This window comes from Triturus cristatus, chromosome 3_1 (assembly GCF_964204655.1).
Source record: "Triturus cristatus chromosome 3_1, aTriCri1.1, whole genome shotgun sequence".
Classification (NCBI taxonomy): domain Eukaryota; kingdom Metazoa; phylum Chordata; class Amphibia; order Caudata; family Salamandridae; genus Triturus; species Triturus cristatus.
The window spans coordinates 684,819,588-684,841,180 of record NC_140583.1 but is presented as its reverse complement, the minus strand read 5'-3'; the positions used below and the strand labels follow the sequence as shown (position 1 = coordinate 684,841,180).

The 21,593-nt window shown below is 41.5% G+C and overlaps 1 protein-coding gene across 1 annotated transcript in view; it reads right to left on the bottom strand.

Moving 5' to 3' along the window:
- TESMIN (testis expressed metallothionein like protein) overlaps window positions 1-21,593 on the bottom strand; it is a 1,510,092-nt gene that overhangs the window by 801,149 nt on the left and 687,350 nt on the right. The window contains exon 10 of the mRNA XM_085644767.1: window positions 15,052-15,128. Within this exon, the coding sequence (XP_085500893.1) occupies window positions 15,052-15,128 (77 nt within the window). The remainder of the gene's footprint in view (window positions 1-15,051; window positions 15,129-21,593) is intronic.

Genomic DNA, 21,593 nt, shown 5'->3' with positions numbered 1-21,593 from the left:
CTGAAAAAAACAGAGCCAACAACAAAAACATGGCAAAAAATATGCACTTTAATAGCACTGCATTAAAGAAAATACAAAAAAATTAACAATGGTGATTCTAGATTGCAATCAGGATTGCATCCATCGATTGCTCTCCAACGCAAAGTGCCTTTCTGCATTTAATGCAGACCTGCTCTACACAAGCTAAATCTCGATGAATGGTGGCAGGTGTTGTGCCACTTGAAGAAGTACTGGGCCCATCATGTCTTTCTTTCTCCTGTTGCCGTCTCAGTTGTTCTCGAGCAAGTTGTTTTGGATGAATTGTTTGAAGATGTTTTAACATCAACGATGTACCACATGAATATTTGTTTTGTGATCCACGTGATATCACTCGTTCACAAATTGAGCAAGTGACTTTCGTTGAATTAACCTTCTTTTGTCCTGGTGGAAAATGCCCATATCACACTCTCATATTTATTTTTCTGATCTTCTTCCAAATCTTGTTCTTCCTCTGATGGAAGTTGCTCAGGTGGAGATGCAGCAGCCATTTTAAGATGAAGAAAAATAAACACCAAAAAGATGTAAACACACTTACTAGAGAAGAGGTCTATCTTTAAAGATGGTCCTGGCAGAATGAAAGAAAAATGGGTGGGTTCCTACAATTTCTAGAATAAAAAGCCTGTAAACCATTCATAAACTTTCTTTTCAAGTCACATGGGCTTCGCGAAGGGTGTGCGCCGTGGTGCGGAATTTTCCCGCACCCAACACGGTTCTGCAAAAATACATTTAAAAATAATATATCATTAAGGCGGTTACAAATATATAACTTATATAATTCTCTTGAAACATCTCTTGATGTAATATATATAATAAACTTGTATAAACATACTTTTAAAGGTTAAAAATTTACGATCGATTTGTGCACCCAGCGTGACATCGCAACTCACGTACGTGACGTAGAGCAGGGCCGAAACAGCGCACCACTCGCTAACATAACGTGGAGCATGCACGACTTAACCAATATGTCGCCAAATTACTTGAATTCATAGAGCGACCGAGTCAGGTGCACGATAGGTGCGCAAATGTTTTTACTTAAAAAAAAAAAAGTTTAATTAACAAAAAGAAAATTTAAAACATTTCGTGCAGATTATAGTCACATATTAGCATTTTTTAAAAAATTATCAACATTACAGAAAAAACAAAAGGATACAGCTAAGTTATAGCTAAAAATTAGCACTTAAAAACCATTGAAATTCACTGAAAAAACCATAGGTTTTAGGCACGTTTTAGTTAGAAATTAGCATTTAAAAAACCATAGAAATTCACTGAAAAAACCATAGGTTTCAGACACGTTATAGTTAAAAAGTAGCATTTAAAAAACCATAGAAATTCACTGAAAAACCATTGGTTTCAGGAACATTTTAGTTAGTTGGACATTTCACTCGTACAAAACCATAGAAATTCCGGCGTTGTAGTTAGTTGAGATAACTATAACTCGTGCCCCCGCAATGCGCTGCTGATGACGTCACAGATTACATCATTCATGACATGGTCAGTGGCATCACTGATGACATCACTGATGACATCTCAAATGACATCACTGATGACATCATCCACGTGAAAATCTGATGTCACACCCTAATATAACTTTTGATACACCCACTCTAAAATGCAGACTACCATTTTCAAAACCATAGACACACCAATACCAGTTACTACATACCCACTCACTGATTCCTAGGTCTACATACATGTTCACTCATTCATCCATACAGTTACTCATACATGCAGTCACTCATCAATACAGCACTATCAGATGCACACATTCACCTATACAGACACTCACACACCACCACTCACCCATAGAGTTACTCACACACCTAGTCAGTCATGCAAAGAATCAATCACACTCCAATTTATTCACCTATACAGTTCTACACACACCACTTCACTTATTTATACAGAGACTAACACATACTTACTCTCTTCTAAAATAATTGACACAAGCACACACTCATCCATACAGCCACTCTCACAATCACTCTCTCTCACAAATAGTCATTTATATACTCCAACACTCACATATACCGCCTTTCACATATGTAGTTACTCACACATGTACCACTGGGACATCCATTCACTCACCAACACACCCATACATACACTCACCCACACATACAGCTCTTCAGAAATGCACTCTTAAACCCATACACCCAGTGAAGCACCTATTCACACATCTATGCACAGCCACACACCCCCACCCACCCATAGAGACACTCAGGCACCCATACAGATTGTCAGACAACCAATCAATAACCCATATACACACTCGTATAGCTACTCACCAACACATGCAGATGCTTACAAACCAACTGACAGACTAATACTGATATTCACACAGTTTAGTCACTAACCCATGCACTCAGTAAGACACAATTAATCACTCACTTAATCAATCAGTTACGCACCTACTAAATCATCCATTCAGACACTTATACACCCACTCATTCTTCAATACACCTTGGTGTATATATATGTATATATATATATATATTCACAAAGAATGTCCTGCATTCAGAGACGCACTCCTCCAGCTGATAAGTTTCACAACCATTTATTAAGCAGAAACAGGATTACAGCTCCGACTTTTCAGATCCATTGCCTGACGCGTTTCAGAGCATTCATGCTCTTTCTTCAGCGGCCATTTAAAATCACCACAGTTCTTTTGGAATACCACAGTTCCCTGCATGCTTGATTGATTTTAGGGCTTCCGGTGTGCCCATCTTGATAGCATTAATTAAGATGCATGCCGGAACTTGTAGTTTACAGTCCATTAATTATTTTACCTTCAGTGGTCGTGTGCATTTTAAATCATTTTATGGATCAATAACAGCCCTCCAGTGGGCCTCAGGGCTGTAGGCCTGTTCCAAAATCCAAAGCATCAGTTATATATATATAAAACATATTTAAACTTTACAGAAACACACAGTCTCTGGATGATGGCATCAGTAATGTCATCAGTGATGTCATTTGAGATGTCATCAGTGATGTTACTGACCATGTCATGAATGATGTAATATGTGACGTCATCAGCAGTGCATTGCGGGGGCGCGAGTTATAGTTAGCTCAACTAACTATAACGGTAATGGTTTTTTCAGTGAATGTCTATGGTTTTTTAAATGCTAATTTCTAACTATAACATGCCTGAAACCTATGTTTTTTGCAGTGAATATATATATTACCTACTGGCGGTCGCCAGTAGGTAGTTATAGTTAGGACCACGTTTCCATAGGAAATCCGCAACATTCTATTTTGAATAACTTTGGCGCCGGTCGACGAATCCTCGCGAATTTTTCAAAATAGGTGGGGCGCTACGCTCCGCTCCTACCCTGAAAGTCTCGGGGGGATTCGTCAAGTGGGTGCTGAGATAAAAGGGGGGTCCCAAAACGCATTTTTCCCATGCATTTTTCCATAGGACCTTTAGACACAGCTACAGCCCGAACGGCTGAACAGAGTTCCTTGAAATTTGGCAGAGAGGTAGTCTACAGGTCAAGGAAGTGCCTTTTGTAGGTTTGGTCTAAATCTGTTCAGTAGATTCTGAGAAAATAGCCTTTAAATCAATATATATATCTGAGCCAGCTTACGGTGCGCTTACGGTGCGCTTACCGTACGCGTACGGTGACGTGCGTGAGCGCGATTCTGATTGGCCGTTAGATCTTAGTAAACATTCGAATCGGTCGAAACTAGGAAGCGGCGGCCGGCATTTTCTCTCTCGCACTCTGACAGGGGGTTGAAAAACAAAGTGCAAAAACATGTAAAGGGGCTGTTTAGTCAGCTCCCAAGCACCTAGCCATGTCGAGGGAGTCCCCAACGATCCCCCAAGTGAAAAAAGGCAATTTTAATTTTTTCGAAAATTTCGCAGATTACGCTTACCGTACGCGTACGGTAATAAATAATAATAATAAAAAAAAAATATCCACATTGATTTCAAAACAAAACATATATTTTACCTGTCACAAGGATGCTCATCATATGTCTTCCATGTGCGCACGGTGCGCGAAGCGCATCGTGCCTTCATGGCCCATCTAGCGTAACGTGGGCACGCGGTGCGCGAAGCGCACCGCGTGCTCACTGTGCATGCACGGTGCGCGAAGCGCACCGTGCGCGCACGGAACGAACTGCGTTAAGTGGGCGCGCACGCCACAAATGGCGTAAAGTAACTTAGCATTTAAAAAACCGTACAAATTCACTGAAAAAACCATAGGTTTCACACACGTTATAGTTAGGAATTAGCATTTAAAAAACCTTGCAAATTCACTGAAAAAACCATAGGTTTCACACATGTTATAGTTAGCTGGACATTTTACTGATAAAAAACCAATGAAATTCCCCCGTTATAGTTACTGTAGGCAACTATAACTCACGCGACCGTAATCCTCTGCTGATGACATATGTGTCTTTATGAAAAAAAAATATTTGTAATATATGTATAGCTAAAATTTAATGGAAGAAGACATGGGCAAATAAGTGTCTAAATACAGTATTAGCATCAGCAGAGGATTGCGGTCGCGTGAGTTATAGTTGCCTACAGTAACTATAACGGGGGAATTTCATTGGTTTTTTATCAGTAAAATGTCCAGCTAACTATAACATGTGTGAAACCTATGGTTTTTTCAGTGAATTTGCAAGGTTTTTTAAATGCTAATTCCTAACTATAACATGTGTGAAACCTATGGTTTTTTCAGTGAATATATATATATATATATACATACATACATATACACACATATATATATATATATATATATATATATTTACCAGCACTCCCCTCTTCCAATGCAATGGTCCCATATAGAAAGAGACACCCGCAGCTCAATTCCTTAAGCATGTTTATTTTTTTATTTTTTAAGTAGCAAAAACGCCCAACGCGTTTCAAAGATGACTGCTCGTAACTCACGGGCTGTACACACACATATATATTACCTACTGGCGGTCGCCAGTAGGTAGTTATAGTTAAGACCTATTAACCATAGGAAATCCGCAATATTCTATTTGGAAAAACTTTGGCGCCGGTTTGCGAATCTTCGCGAAATGTTCAAAACTCGTGGCCCGCTCCGGTCCGCTCCTATCATGAAAGTCTCGGGGCAATTCGTCAAGCGGGGGCCGAGAAAAAAGGGGGGTCCCAAAACGCAATTTTCCATAGGGACCGTTAAGTCGCAGCTACAACCCGAACTGCTGAATGGAATTACACCAAATTTGGCAGAAAGGTAGACCTTGGTTCAGAGTCGTGCCTTTTGCTTAAGTGGTGTAAATCCGTTCAGTAGTTCCAGAGAAAATCAAAATCAAAATCACATATATATCTGGGCGGAGCCTAACCACACATCTCATCGTGAGATCTGATTGGCTGTCAGCACTTCATCCAATAAGTGTTAGCAGCCATCTTGGGACCAATATATATGATAGCACCTAATTAAAAAGCATTGCAGTTAATAGAAGGTTTTAAGACTTTAATTACATTATAAATCATTTGTTGATGGTACCATACTCATTTTAGGAATTGTGGTGTGTTCTAAGGTGATTTTACCATGTGAAAAAGCCTTCTGCTGGGATATCATGAATCATGTTTGAGAGAAAACTATTTTCTCATGCTTTTCCCCACAGAGGTTTGGAAGGTGATCTATAAGCTAAACTGAGAGCATATTTTCTGTAAATTCACATTATCTTTCTCAGTCATGTGAGAATGAAGTCTGACATTCTCAGTAAAACATGTACATCCAACAAGGGCAGAGACTGTCAGTTGATTCCTTTGTGTTCTACTGCAGCTTCCCAGAGTGTTCTAAAGAACAACTAGAGCGCTAACAGTCCTACTTATGACAAACGTATGGCACACCTGAAACCATCTTGATTGGAATAAAGTGGTAACTCTTAAAACATTTAATTTAAAAAGGAACAAAATGAGGGGGTTCATTTTGCCATAGAAAGTATGATTAGTCCTGCAGAAAGAAAAATGAGGGCACATTTTGAGTGACTTCTCAAATCCTCTTCTATTTCATTAAAAAATTCTGACATACAGACTGAAACATGCACTATCAATACCAGCAGCAGACTTTCCCGGTGAGCAGTAGCTTTACTACAGTGATCTATTGAGCAAATAGAGTGCTAACATTCTGCATTTATGGCAACTGTGTGACACATCTGAATGCCTTCTTGATGGAACCAAAGTAAACAAGCCGTGAAAATGCAATAGGTCTCGCCCTCGTTTAAGTTAACGCAATTCTGTTTGTAATTAGGTGGCTTTTTAGCTATGCTTTTATTAGTGTTTTTCAAACTTTCATGTACATAACATGCATATGTATGCATATATGTATATATGCATTTATATTTGTATTTATATAGATATACAGATTACATATACGTTTATATATTTATGTATATATATATATATACATATACATATACATAAATGCATATGCATATATATGTGTGCATATGTGTGCGTGGAGAGAGAGGTAGAGAGAGGTAGAGAGTAATCAAGAGTAGAGAGTGAGTAGTAGAGAGTAGTAGAGAGAGTAGCAGAGAGTGAGTAGAGAGAGAGTAGCAGAGAGTGAGTAGTAGGAAGTAGTAGAGAGTGAGTAGTAGAAAGTGAGTAGTAGAGAGTGAGTAGTAGAGAGTAGTAGAGTAGTAGAGAATGAGTAGCAGAGTGAGTAGTAGAGAGTAGTGGAGTAGTAGAGAGTGAGTAGTAGAGATTAGTAGAGAGTGAGCAGTAGAGTGAGTAGTAGAGAGTAGTAGAGAGTGAGTAGTAGAGTGAGTAGTAGAGTAGTAGAGAGTGAGTAGTAGAGAGCAAGTAGTAGAGAATGTGTAGTAGAGAGTGAGTAGTAGAGAGTAGTAGAGAGTGAGTAGCAGAGAGAGTAGTAGAGAGTGAGAAGTAGAGAGAGTAGTAGAGTAGTAGAGAGTGAGTACTAGAGTGAGTAGTAGAGAGTAGTTGAGAGCGAGTAGTAGAGAGTGAGTAGTGGAGAGTGAGCAGTAGAGAGCAAATAGTAGAGAGTGAGTAGTAGAGAGAGTAGTAGAGAGTATTAGAGTAGTAGAGAGTGAGTAGTAGAGAGTAGTAGAGAGCAAGTAGTAGAGAGTGAGTAGTAGAGAGTGAATAGTAGAGAGTAGTAGAGTGAGTAGTAGAGAGTGAGTAGTAGAGAGAGAGTAGTAGTGATTAGCAGAGTAGTAGAGAGTGAGTGGTAGAGAGTAGTAGAGAGTAGTAGAGTGAGTAGTAGAGAGTAGTAGAGAGTGAGTAGTAGAGAGAGTAGTAGAGAGTAGTAGAGTAGTAGAGAGTGAGTAGTAGAGAGTGAGTAGTAGAGAGAGTAGTAGAGAGTAGTAGAGTAGTAGAGAGTGAGTAGTAGAGAGTAGTAGAGAGCGAGTAGTAGAGAGTGAGTAGTAGAGAGTGAATAGTAGAGAGTAGTAGAGGGTGAGTAGTAGAGAGAGAGAGTAGTAAAGAGTGAGTAGTAGAGAGTGAGTAGTAGAGAGTAATTGAGAGTGAGTAGTAGAGAGTAGTAGCGAGTGAGTAGTAGAGAGTGAGTAGTAGAGAGTAGTAGAGAGTGAGTAGTAGAGAGTGAGTAGTATAGAGTGAGTAGTAGAGAATAGTAGAGTAGTATAGAGTGAGTAGTAGAGAGTGAGTAGTAGAGAGAGAGTAGTAGAGAGTGAGTAGTAGAGTAGTAGAGAGTAGTCAGTCAGTGTCAGTGTCAGACAGTGTCAGTCAGTCAGTCAGTGTCAGTCAATCAGTGTCAGTCATTGTCAGTCAGTCAGTGTCAGTCAATCAGTGTCAGTCAGTGTCAGTGTCAGTCAATCAGTGTCAGTCAGTCAGTGTCAGCTAGAGCAGCTCTGCTGACCTGGTTCTCTGGCTGTAAAGCAGCTCTGCTGACCTGGTTCTCTCCCTCTAAAGCAGCTCTGCTGACCTGGTTCTCTGCATCTAGAGCAGCTCTGCTGACCTGGTTCTCTGGCTCTAAAGCAGCTCTGCTGACCTGGTTCTATGGCTCTAAAGCAGCTCTGCTGACCTGGTTCTCTGGCTCTAAAGCAGCTCTGCTGACCTGGTTCTCAGGCTCTAAAGCAGCTCTGCTGGCCTGGTTCTCTGGCTCTAAAGCAGCTCTGCTGGCCTGGTTCTCTCCCTCTAAAGCAGATCTGCTGACCTGGTTCTCTGCATCTAGAGCAGCTCTGCTGACCTGGTTCTCTGGCTCTAAAGCAGCTCTGCTGACCTGGTTCTCTGGCTCTAAAGCAGCTCTGCTGACCTGGTTCTCTGGCTCTAAAGCAGCTCTGCTGACTTGGTTTCTCTGGCTATAGAGCAGCTCTGCTGACCTGGTTCTCTGTCTCTAAAGCAGCTCTGCTGACCTGGTTCTCTGCATCTAGAGCAGCTCTGCTGACCTGGTTCTCTGGCTGTAAAGCAGCTCTGCTGACCTGGTTCTCTGGCTCTAGAGCCGCTCTGCTGACCTGGTTCTCTTGCTCTAAAGCAGCTCTGCTGACCTGGTTCTCTCCCTCTAAAGAGCTCTGCTGACCTGGTTCTCTGGCTCTAAAGCAGGTCTGCTGACCTGGTTCTCTGCCTCTAGTGCAGCTCTGCTGATCTGGTTCTATGACTCTAAAGCAGCTCTGCTGTCCTGGTTCTCTGGCTCTAGAGCAGCTCTGCTGACCTGGTTCTCTGGCTCTAAAGCAGTTCTGCTGACCTGGTTCTCGGCCTCTAGAGCAGCTCTGCTGACCTGGGTCTCTGGCTCTAGAGCAGCTCTGCTGACCTGGGTCTCTGGTTCTAGTGCAGCTCTGCTGACCTGCTTCTTAGGCTCTAGAGCAGCTCTGTTGACCTGGTTCTCTGGCTCTACAAAGGCTCTGCTGACCTGGTTTCTCTGGCTCTACAGCAGCTCTGCTGACCTGGTTCTCTGCACTCACGATGCACACACCTGACTTCGCAAAAATATATTTAAAAATAATATAAGTTTATTATCAGTACAAATATATTATTTTTATGAATATCTAAGAAAATCTCTTGCCCTAATATGTATATTAAAGACACATACATATCATTTTGGAACATAAAATATTTTAGCGGGCGGCGCGCACCCAGGGCGCCCCAGCACATAAATGACGTCACGCGGGACCCGCCACCACGCAGGCATCTCGTACCGTAATGCGCATGTGTCGCGAATGCGTGGAAGCAGGAGTTGCGGACTGGTCGCATACCAATCGTGCACATCACGTAATATTGACTGTATATGATGTAACTGAGAAACACGCAGCCATCGCACACCGTACGCGGATCCTTCACGACTTTTCTAAAATGGCAGCTAGAATCCGCGCACCCACCATGATGTGTACGCTTTGAGTGCGCAACTCCCAATTTTTATTTTTTTATTTTTAAAGAAAATATAAATATTTGAAAATAAAAAATTAAAACAAAAAAAGTAATCAATATTTCAGTTTGAATGTTTTTTTTTGGCAATTTTCAGAAAAATATATAATGTTATTTAATGAATAAAATATTTATAAATAAACAGTTAAAAAACTAGAAAATCAGTACAACAAAATAGGTATAACTACTATCACACTTAAAAATTAGCATTTTAAAAAACCTTTGACATTCACTGAAAAAAACCATAGGTTTCAGAGACGTTATAGTTAGAAATTAGCATTTAAAGCAGCTTTGAAATTCACTGAAAAAACCATAGGTTTCAGAGACATTATAGTTAGAAATTAACATTTAAAAAACCTTAGAAATTCACAGAAAAACCATAGGTTTCAGGGGTGTTATAGTTAGCTGGCCATTTCACTTGTACAAAACCATAGGAATTCCTCCGTTATAGTTAGTTCTGCTAACTATAACTCGCGCGCCCGCAATGCACTGCTGATGATGTCATATATTGCATCATTCATGACATGGTCAGTGACATCACTGATGACATCACTGATGATATCTCAAATGACATCACTGATGACATCACTGATGACATCATCCATGTGACAATCTGATACACCTCATCTTACACTAGTATAACCTTTGATCACTCACTGTAAAATACAGAGTACCATATTTGAAACCATTGACACACCAACACCAGTTACTACATACCCACTCACTGATTCCTAAGTCTACACACACAACTCCCCATTCAACAACAGAATCATTTATACATGCAGTCACTAATTAATAGAACACTATCAAATGCACTTATACACATATATAGACATTGACACATCAGCAGTCATCTTAGTCAGTTATGCAGTCATCTTAGTCGGTTAATGTATCTCTTTTCTGCCCAAACACTCCCTTGCAATTTATCACCAAGTTCCTGGTATATCTTCAATAGAACTGCCCTGTGCTGTATGTAAATAAATCTCAGATGGTAGTCTGTGAAGAAACATAAATAATAATATCCAATGGAAACTAAATAGTTCATATTGATCTCCTGACTAAATGTGCACATATGGCCTAGTTACTCACATCAAAATATATATTTATCCCCATTAGTGTGTATGTAGTTCCAGTGTGTATAATTTTAGTCCTCCTCCATCACAATTGATATGGTCTCCTACCAGGGATCTAAAAATCAGATGGGGAACACAATATAACCTATATCACAATTCTATTGAGTTTCCTTGCATTATTATTGGTTACCAGTTCCTACAAACTACTAATAAGTAAATAAACCAGCATGCACCATTATCCATTTGAAGAAAACTATAACTACCGCCTAACAATTCCTCCAGCCCAAAGACCCTACTCACTCTAGCAGGACCAGATATCATGGGCACTAACTTCTGTTTTCCATTGCGCGGGTCATCCAGCAATATCCATCTTCAAAAGTTGGGATGTAAATGACACAAAACTCACATTCAATATTTAAACATGTTTCACAACCAATAGGATTCCCTCCAATTACACACTACCATACATCCCAAAGTCTATATAATAACATGTTTTCACTCTGGTTCACCCAGCGTGTCAGCCCATCATATTCCTTCTTGAGTCGTTCTAACACGCGGCTACAAACACGGTCCAATCAGAACTCCGCTCTCATAATCGTCCGGGCAAACCGTTCAAGAACAGACTAATGATTAGGCTGTTAAACATTATCCGATATCTGAAAAACAAACTCTTGTCTTTATCTTGCTGTTGTGTTATTCACCTCCGTAAAAATAATAATTCCTGTATTATCTGTCAAACCCACTGCCTGGGACTATTAACAGTTACCGAGCTCTGTTGTGTTGTACCAAATCATAGCAGCATCTCATCAAATCATCTATCAGGTCCGTCATAGTTGGTACCAACCAAATTTGAAAAGAAGTGGAAGTGAAAACAAAGAAGGCAAATATGCACTCCTTTCTATTCACCTTATCAATTGACCAATCACTGCACAGTATTTTCCTCCTTGGCCAATCATATCACACCTATTCCTATCCACCAAGATGTGGAAAATAAATCAATTGCAAGGGTTGCGTGATATCCACATCTCACCAAGTCATCTCTAAGGTCCATCGTACTCCGAACCGGTCTAATTTCCAACAAGAAAAATTATAAGGAGCGTATACACACCCATTTAGTTTTCGTATAGCCAATATCCGTAAGGTATTTTCCTGCATAGCCAACCATCTCCCCTCCATCACTGTCCACCATGATGCGGAATCCAAAACACTTTGAGAAGTTCCCTATTATATGGGAAAGTTTTTCTTGACAAATCATATATTCCCACAGTTGACGTATAGGTTACGGTAAGCATCATAGCGGTTTGCTCGATTGTAACAATTTTGATGGTGGAGCTTTGTTTTATTTTCTGTGTTGACACTCATTGTAACTTTTATCAGCTTTTGTCTCTTAATCATCGAAGCCCACATATCGTATACAAGAATCTCTCTGGTTCAATAAATATTGAAAACGTTCCTCTGTGTAGTCTTTGTATATTTCTCTGAGCAAAAGAAAGCACAAGTGACTGAGTGAAAGTTTGAAGTCTATCACCACGGTTCCTGAGGGAACAGAGTTATTATGTTTAGTGGTTGCCAGAACTGTTCACTCCTTGTTTAGGTTAGGGGGCTAATCGTGGCACTGCGATTTAGCTGGTCCAAGGGACAATATATCCTATGGGGTGCATGAACTCAGTCTGCCACCATCTCAAGTTTATGTTGTTCACAAATGGCACTTCCTACTGATTGGTGGAAAATACACGACACTGGTCCTTGTTACGCTTAACAATAATTTGGGATTGTAACTGTGTTTTCTCCTCGATGTAGTGCTGGAGAGAAAACATCAGGCAGGAAACTGCCCTTTAAGTATGTTAAACACGGCTCACACACCCTCCTACTTTTCCTGCTTCTAATCCCCCACCCCTTCTGCTTTCCTGTGGTTTCTAACTCACCCCGGTTTCTGCCACTCCCCTCTCTGCTCTCTACTGTTTTTCCCACCCCCCCTCTCTCGTGTCCCAAAACCCCCAGGCTGTTTTGTTACATGTGGCACAGCAGCAAAGGCTGACGAGCAACGGCTTAACGTTAAAAGCGCTATGACGGGTCAGTGTTTGTCACGTCTGTGCTTTTTTTCTTTAAGTCTAGTTGCACAGCAACTCACACTGCATTCTGATTCAGGGGGCAGTAAAAATGTATCCTCCTCTCCTAAAGATGGTCAATCTCTCTCTACAGAGTGGTATAGATCCGTCCTCCTGGAAACACGCAGTTGTTATTAAAAAAGGCGTTGGTAGACCCCACATTAAATGAAAATTATAAACCACCATCTCTGTTGTCTTGTACAGGTGAGGTATTGGAAACCCATGTCAACCAACATTTATAATCATTTTTGTAAAACAATTACATGCTCCATCCTACTCAATAGGGTTTTCAGCGAGGACATGGTACAGATACTACACTTCTTTCAGTTCTGGGGAACTTAAAAAGAACCTTGATCAAGGTGGTCTTTGACACCGTATGGCATTCAGTTTTGCTGCAGAGGATGAAGCATGTATGAGTAGCTGCTTTAGCAATGAAATTGCTCTCATTGTTTTTGGAAGGTAGAAGCTTTCAGGTTACGGCAAGCCATTTTACTTGTAATCTTTTCCTCCTAAGTATGGAGTGCCCCAGGGTTCTTCACTGAGCCCCACGGCTATTTAATCTGTACATAGGTCCTTTGGCTGAGATCCTGCACTCTCAGGGTCTCTCAATAGCATCTTATGCTGATGAAATCTAGATGGTAATCTTCTTAACTCCTGAAACCTGCTGTAAATCCGATCAGCTCAATCCTTGCCTGAAGGAGGTAGCAGAGTGGATGGCAGCCAGCTGCCTGAGAATTAATAGGGGTAACTTAAGTGATTGTGGTTGGCAATTATTTTAATTGCTGATCTGCGGTGTGCTGGCCAGATTGCTTAGCTAGCCACTCAAAGATGTTAAAAAATCTGTCTAGACAACAATCTCACTTTTAAGATGCAGGTGAGGAAAGTAGCAGCAAGCGGCTTTGGCATTTTGAGAATGTGTTGAAATATCTTAGATTTCCTACCCTCTCCCTCACAGAGGATTGTTGTCTAGGCCCTAGTTTTGTTGCACGTAGATTAAGATAATTTTGGAAGCCCTCAAAATGTGGTAAGAAGATTGTAGGGGGTGCAAAATGCAGTGGCCTGCCTTCTCCTAAGAATTACAAAGTATCATTCTGTAGTGAATTCACAGGCTTCCAGTCAAACAGAGGATTTACTTTAAAATTCTCTGTATGGCCCATTGAGTAGTCCACAAAAAGAGCAATCAGTTGTAACATTAATTGACACAACCTCTATATCCCTAACAGGATTTTGTTCTACTTCATTTTGATTGCTGAATCCTAAAGTCCAGTTGGCTAGAAGTGGCAGTCACACCTTTGCTTCTCTTGTTCCTAAATTATGATTTATTTTGCCCATTAGGTTGCCAAAGACTGAAGAGGAATCGAGTTTCAGGAAGCAGTTGAAAACATGAGTGCCTGTCTAAATCTGGGTGAATTAGGGCCTATACAGTTTCTCAGCGCTGGAAGACCCATGTGGGTTGCCATGCGCTCTACAAGTCCTCGGATCACCTAGATTAGGGAGTGAGTGAGTTTTATGTTATGCCACACTGTGTTGTGTCGCATTGCAATGTGCTGTGTTATGCTATGTTATGTTAAATTAGGTTGGGTTTCTTTGAGCTGTGGATGGTAGAATGTTGCAACAGAATGTCGAGTGTATAAAGTAAGTATCGCGTTGGTGGTTTAAATGGGGAATTCAGGAAGCGAAGAAGTTTACTGTACTTGTAGCCATTGAGGAATTTGCTCTCTAAAAGAAGGTCCCATTTTGTTCTTAATGTAACCAACAAACCAATAAACAGTTTGTACTTTTAACTTGTGTCCAGGAGCATTGTTCATAACCAAGCACAAGGAGGTGCTGGTTAAAAAACATCAACTGGAATAAAAAGGCATTAAAGGCTTCTTGAGAGGCAAATAGATAAGGAATTATTCTGATGCCTGCATATTGTGCACTGGTTGTTTCCCTTAATAAATCTCGAATAAATGCTGCCATATATATATATTGAAAGCAGATGATGATCTTTCCTAAACAACGTTTAATGAAATACTCCATATCGCCTGTAGGAGATAACTTATGTTGGTACCATTTTGACAGGAATCATCATTTAAGAATTATTAGTAGTACAAATTTTCTGAATAACAAATCACAAATCTTTCACATCGATGGCGTAGGCAGCAAATGCACATATGCAAAAAATAAAGAAAAAATATCTTTAGTGCCGAGGAATTTTGTACACATTAGCAAGGACATAATAACATGTAAAATGTAACTTTGTAATTATGTATTAAGTTGTTACTTTCCCTCCAACTCGCCACCCAAGTTGTCTTGCTCTCTCTCTGCAGTGTCACAAATACATTGACACAACTATTCAAAACTTGGGCCTTACATAGAGTTGTAAAAAATATTTAGTTTCTAAACTTGTAATATATATTTAAGTTGCTTCATCATGTGAACAAAGCACCTGGAGAACTACTATTTCCAAAAATAATTAAAAGTATATATTTTCTATTTATCCTAAAGTAAAAAAAGAGATTTTGTCTACCTGTTCAAACCCAAGGTTTGGTGTAGCTGGTCCTGGTAAAAATCTTCCCACTGATGAACTCAAAGGCGGAGAAATATCTAAAAAAAAAACATTATGAAAAGGAAGCTTTTAGGAACGTTTTGACAAATATTACCAATAAACAATGTCAAAGCAAAAAACGTTCTAAATACCAACAATAAAAGTCCAACCTATCCAAAGTAATCTACAGATTTCTATTTAACATCTTGAAAGTCAAAGAAAGTACAGATTGTTAAAGAAAGTACATAGGACACACTGTTGTGATGTTCAGTAATAGCTATGAATTGGGAAAAGTTTGATTTCACTTAACATTAATTGCCGTGGTTTAAACATAATAGAGATAACAGATTTGAAACTGTGGGCTTCAACAATGCATCTACAAGGCCGAACGTGAACACATTTGTTAGAAAAATGGGATTGACATGCGCATCCAGAAGGCAAGGAAGACTGGGAATAAGTTTACATGACACTGTCGGCAATGCAATCTTGGACACCCATGAGAGTCTCCAAATAATGCACACCCAGAGCTCCCAGAGTTGCCCCACACCAACATTATTAGAAATGCTACTGGAATTCTCTGAATCTGCAAAGGGGCAGGGAACTCCCACCAAACGTTTGGATTTCTGGGATACGTAACATAAGGAAGATCTTGACTCACCAATAGACAGATGGATACTATTCCCTACAGGTGATGATCCCTGGTTCCAATCCTAGAACTGGTGTAGTTATGTGTTTGTCACTTCCATCCCGAAAAATGGCAGCTGCTTCCACACAGGACGCCAAGGTGGAAGGGTCTGCTGTAAGAGTTCTTGTCTACATTTAGTAATTACTGTTATACGTTGAAAGATGCAAGGGCTACCCACAGAAGTAGAAGCCCCTCATCACTGGATGACTGTGCTTGGTTTTGGGCCAATCAATGTCTGGCCGACACAAAGAATAAACACACCAAAAACAACATTGCACTACAAAAAGCTCAGCCCCCTTCAGAAACTGCTTATGAAAAGTATGGTTGACAGTTTGAATCACCAAGCAAGATAGCTATCCAGTGCTGGAAGAGTTAATCATCAAGACTGACGGCATTTTAAATCTTTACTCTCTGTTTCACACTCAAAGGGGGAAGCAGAGAGATAAAAGAAGCCTGTTATCGCTCTCCCCACCAGCCTGCCATTAAACTGCTGTGCGAGGCCACCTCAAGTGACGTGATCACTGGCTTGATTGCATTTTAGGTCTCATCTAAGAGAGCACATGTGCTGTTTCACCGGTGTGCTTGGAATTTTCTCGTTGCTTACCGTTTGTTGACTTTAGTCACTCTCATTTGCTTGCTTCCTATTGGTCATCTGCCCCAGGCTTCCTTCCATTTCATATGTTTGCCAATCCCCTGGAGCAAGGACACATTACTTTTGTCCCTACACTGCTCATTTCTTTAGACGCTCTGTTTTTCTTTCTGTTTAAGCAGTCTACAAGAGTGCGTGTTTTTCAGCTATCACCCTTGTGCATTTCTCTCCCCTCCTTGTTCGTCCAGCCCAACAACCCCCCACTATCCATCTGCTTGCCTCCAGCACCACCTTCCCACCCTCCGCTTTCTGTCTACTTGACCCCTGCACCTCCCTTCTATTAGAGATTTTTGTGCATTTGTGTTTTTATGCATTATTAACAACATACAGAATGTGGTTCTACCCTTGAATACACATGTATATACTGATAAAGTACTATTGTTTTTACAATTAATTTCCTATGATGTGTAAAAGAGGGTTTCCCCGATCCCTGCTAATCAGGCCTCAATTTGTACCTAGCAGCCATCTTGTTTAAAATGGGTGTCTCTCTTGTTTTGCCTCATGCACATTTTCCTGTGTGTTATTTCCCCAACACAAAGTTAAGCAGAGTCATGTGACTTATTTCCATTGTCATCGCCCATGCTATTCTTGATGAGTCTTTCCTGGCCCAGTCACAAAACTGTAACTTTACTTCAAAGTCATTCTGCTAGCTCACTGTATAGCTTGCTGTTGTTCATGTATCTAGTTCTACAATCTCTAAATGGCATTAGCATAGCGTGGGCAGAAACAATATTTATGTAGTGGAATGGTGCTTAGGTGTCAAGCCAATATGAAGCTTAATAAAACTGCTCTGATTTGATGAGAATTCAACACATTTGCTCACACCGCAACGCTTTTGCAGTTTTAGTGGTTTCCTATGCGAAAATAATGTATAAAAACCCTCAATTTTGGGGGTAAGTTAGAGATTTCCATAGAGCTGCTAGGAATGTTGACTCCTTTCTCGCTTGATTTTGCTGCTCACCTAGAATTTAGCACATAGAATATTTTTGATTTTGCACTTATCTGTAATACTCGATTTGCTGAGAACCTTCATGGCAATTATCCTGTATTGCCTTATAGAATTTTGGTAATAAATCCTTCATACTTTTCCACTGATCTAGAACTCAGTTTTTTAGTAGACCCTTTTACTTTGACTGTATTTTTGATATTGTTGTTGTGTTGGAAGATGCCTTATCAATGGGACACATTGCCTCATTAACCCGTCTCCAATTCATCAAATGGTTGGCGTTCTGTTGAGGTAGAGCATCGGAGTGTCAAAATTGCAGGGTCTCCCTCACTCACACTCCCATCTTCTTGCTCCCAGCCCCTCTGTTCAACCCTCTGTTGTTTATCTACTTGCCCTCAGAAACACCTACCCTTACTCTATTGACCATTTTGACCTATCACATACCCTCTCTTATCCAGTATGCCCCTTCCTACTCCCCCTATATTGTCTGTGCTACCCCAACCAACTCTTCCTTGGTTTTCTGTGTTAGCCCCCACCCACCCTCTTTCTGTTATCCATGTTGAACAAGCCATCCGCATTCCCTGCGTTGTCTGTGTTTCCAAACCATCTTGCCTCCCACCAGCAATAAACATTTTTCAAAAACGTAATGCTGTGTCATAGGGCTTTATTCTTGCACAGCAGCCGCACTGCTATACAATATGGATAAATCACACATTGGCAATCTCTTGTAGGCGAGACCTAATGGGTTTTCCAATTTTTTTTTAATGATGGGTGTGATAACGTAAAGGAGTAGAGCTAGCTCCCATTGTGGTGGGAGCAGAAGAAAAGATACCGGCTCCTTTGTGTAGCCCAGGGGGTGAGCATAGGGAGCTAGTGGGGCCACAGGGGCCTTGCCCCCCCACCCATAGCCCCAACAACTCCTGCAGCTGTAGATGCTCCAGGAAAAGTCGGACATCCCCAAAAAATGAAAAAGTCAAGAAGAAAATGGCTTCTTGCATTAGGCTGTGGGAAGCAGCTCATTACCTAATCACCACTCCTGGATGGAGTGCCCCTAAATGGCCCGCAAGGGAGCTCGTTTGCACAGTGGTTCACTCCTGTGGTGCCTCAAAATGGGCAGTGGCACCACCAATGTTTGATAAATGGGTTGAGGGGCTGCAAGAGGTGTAGCGGGCCGCAAGGAATTTTTAGGGAAACTAACTACCTCTCACAGATTCACTTTTGGTATTCCACCCACCTCTTTTCCCTCTATCGACCAAGGTCTTAATGGATTTTTGTAATCTTTGGGTGGGAGCATTCTGTAGTTGTTTGTAGTACTTAGTGTTATTCAGCTGTTGAGGCATTCTTCCTGGTAATCTTGATGGTCCATGACAACAGTGGCTCCACCTTTATCTGCCGGTTTGATGATGATTCCTTGGTCTGACCCTAATGTCTTGCGTCACAATATCTCTTCTTTGGAGGTGTTAAAAAAGGGGAATTTCGCAAGGGATTTCTGGGATTTGAAGTCCTTTATGACCGCCTTCTCAATGGTGTCCACTTCAGGGGGGACCAAATGTAAACATGGGTTAAAAGCGGGCCTATTTCTTAAGCCTGTGTTGACAATCTCTTTTTGTTAGGCACCCTTCTGCTTCATCAAAGAAAAAATATAGTCTCATCGTACGAACAAATTGTGATAATTCCATATGTGTAGTGAAATCATCCCCCAAGTGAGTGGGTGCAAAGCCCAATCCTTTATTGAAGACACCAGTTTCCATCGGAATTAGGAGTCTGTGGCTGAGATTCCTGATGAGGTCAGCATGTAGCTAGTCGAGGCTGCGGGGTCTTTGGTCATGCTTCTCGTCACCTGCAGTTAGCTATGGAAATACCACAGTTATCCAAATAATATTTGGAGCGATCAAAGGAACCATAGTTGATTTAATGAGCCATTTGCAGTTTGAGTGTACCCACTATGTGTACAATATGTGTATGGTTTATTCTTTGGGACAAGCATATACTATTGGCAGGATTTACCAGGTAGGATGGGAGGAGGAGGAGCTGCATGCCCATCTGGGACCAACCTAAACACCCCTTGAGAGACTGCTGTGGAAGCCACAACCTTCCTTGCAGGGAGCTGGGTGGACAAGGCCCAGCCTGCTACACAACAACGGAAAGGGGAGGTGGCCTGGGTGGCAGGGACACCCCAAAGACCAGTCATTCCGACCTCTGCTATGGAAATGCCCTGGTTGGAGAAGGTCAATGGCACAGACTACCCGAGGATATCCAGGACTAGTCCCACAAACTGGGGACACAACCTGCTAGGCTGCTTGGCCTTCACTCTGCTCAGTGGCTTCCATGAAAGGGACCCCATCAATCTGGACAATGCAGGCGGGGTGGAAGTTCTTTGCTTGAAACAACAGCCAAAGGTGGCCAAGCAGTCCATCTCAAAATAGACCGAGCATGCCCAATCAATCAGAGTGCAATACTGGCTAGACTGTCCCCCAGCAGGCAACCGTGTGCAGTGGTATCAATTCCATGTCCCTGCCTGCTCTTCAGTAAGGCAGGCTCAGAGAGCCCATCTTAATGGGCTGAAAGACAGCAATGGTCCCAGGCCTCCAGGGGGTCCCTGAGGATGCTGACCCCGGAGCTCCAAGCACAGGGGGAATACAAACAGATGACAAACAGGTCCCTAGTGCCATGTCCCCGCTAATCTGGAGGAAGGCCACCTACCTTTCTTGTAATCCATGCACACTGAGTGACAGAGGGGGACATTCAAGCAAATGTATCCAACATCCTGGAACCAGTTGGCCAGGCTTAAAGAACAGCTACTAAGCTCACTAAGGGGGTGCCACAGGGCTTTTGTTTGAGCCCTACATTGATTAGTGTTTACGTGGCCTGCCTTGCCAAGATTGTTAGGGAATATGGTTTCACTCCCTACTCGTATGCTGACAACACTCAACTACTTCTGTCCTTCGATTAGGACACGGAATTACTTGATCAACGCTTCGCGGAGGACATGGTGGCCATATATGACTGGATGACTGAAAATTTCCTTCAGCTTAATGCATCTAAGACTGAGATTCTTTTATTTGGCTCTGCTCAATCCATTTGGTCCCCTAATTGGTGGCCCACAATGTTCGGCCCAACCCCTCCATATCTTACGGCAACAAATTTAGGGGTCCGTTTGGATAACTCTTTGTCCATGAAAGATCAAGTCATGACTACAACAGGGACTTGCTACCACACTCTGAGTCTATTGCGCAGAGTGTTTCAGTGGTTGCCCTTATCAATTCGCCGCACTCTGATTCAGGCTTTGGTTATTGGCCGACTTGATTATTGCAATGCTCTTCTAGCATCTGCAAACGAATCACTTTTGAATAGAAGGCAGATTGTCCAGAATGTAGCCGCACATCTGGCTCTCAAAATGCCCCCGCGAACCTCTTCTAGGCTTCTGCTGAGACAGCTTCACTGGCTGCTGATTCGACAGAGAATTAAATTTAAACTCTGCTGCCTAGTACATAAATCACTTTATGGCAGATGTCCCAGCTATTTGTCAGACAAAATTAAATCGATCATCCGAGTAGGCTTCTTAGATCCGAAGGGAAAGAGCTGCTTGTGGCTACAGGTAACTACGAGCAGGAGGCAGGACCTTCGCTTATCTTGCTCCAAAATAGTGGAATACTCTGCCGAGGAACTGCGCAAATGTCCTAGTCTTCTCTGATTCAGGAAACTTTTGAAGACTGAACTATTCCGGGACTGATTTGAGTTGAACCTGTACATTGTCGTCTTTGCAGCGTGGAGATACCCCTTCGGGGGTGATTCCGGCACTCTATAGATTCCTTTACAAAATTTACACATTTACTGTTATATTCCCGAGTTAGGCCCATGTAGGGAAGCAGCTTAGTTCTTACATTGTCCTCACAAATAACATTTCCAGCTGTGACCTTTTGCACATATTTGCATGCACGACAATGTTGGATTCGTTTCTCTGAATTTAAACTTGTTTTTACATCTAGCTTCGCACAACATTATCACAATGCCATGAACATCATGTAAAAGGTTTCGTTTCGCACTACGTACAAATGCCATCATTATCTTCATCCACGGGGCGACAGGGCTATCTACATATCGATAACATCACTAATCTATGCGCACATCGCAAGGCTGCTTTCTATTATAAAGGATGAGTATCCCGATAGAGTAGCAGAGGAGGCACTTCCGCTGACACTGTGGTCCTTGCATGCTGAGAAATCATCACACAGAGGTCTGAC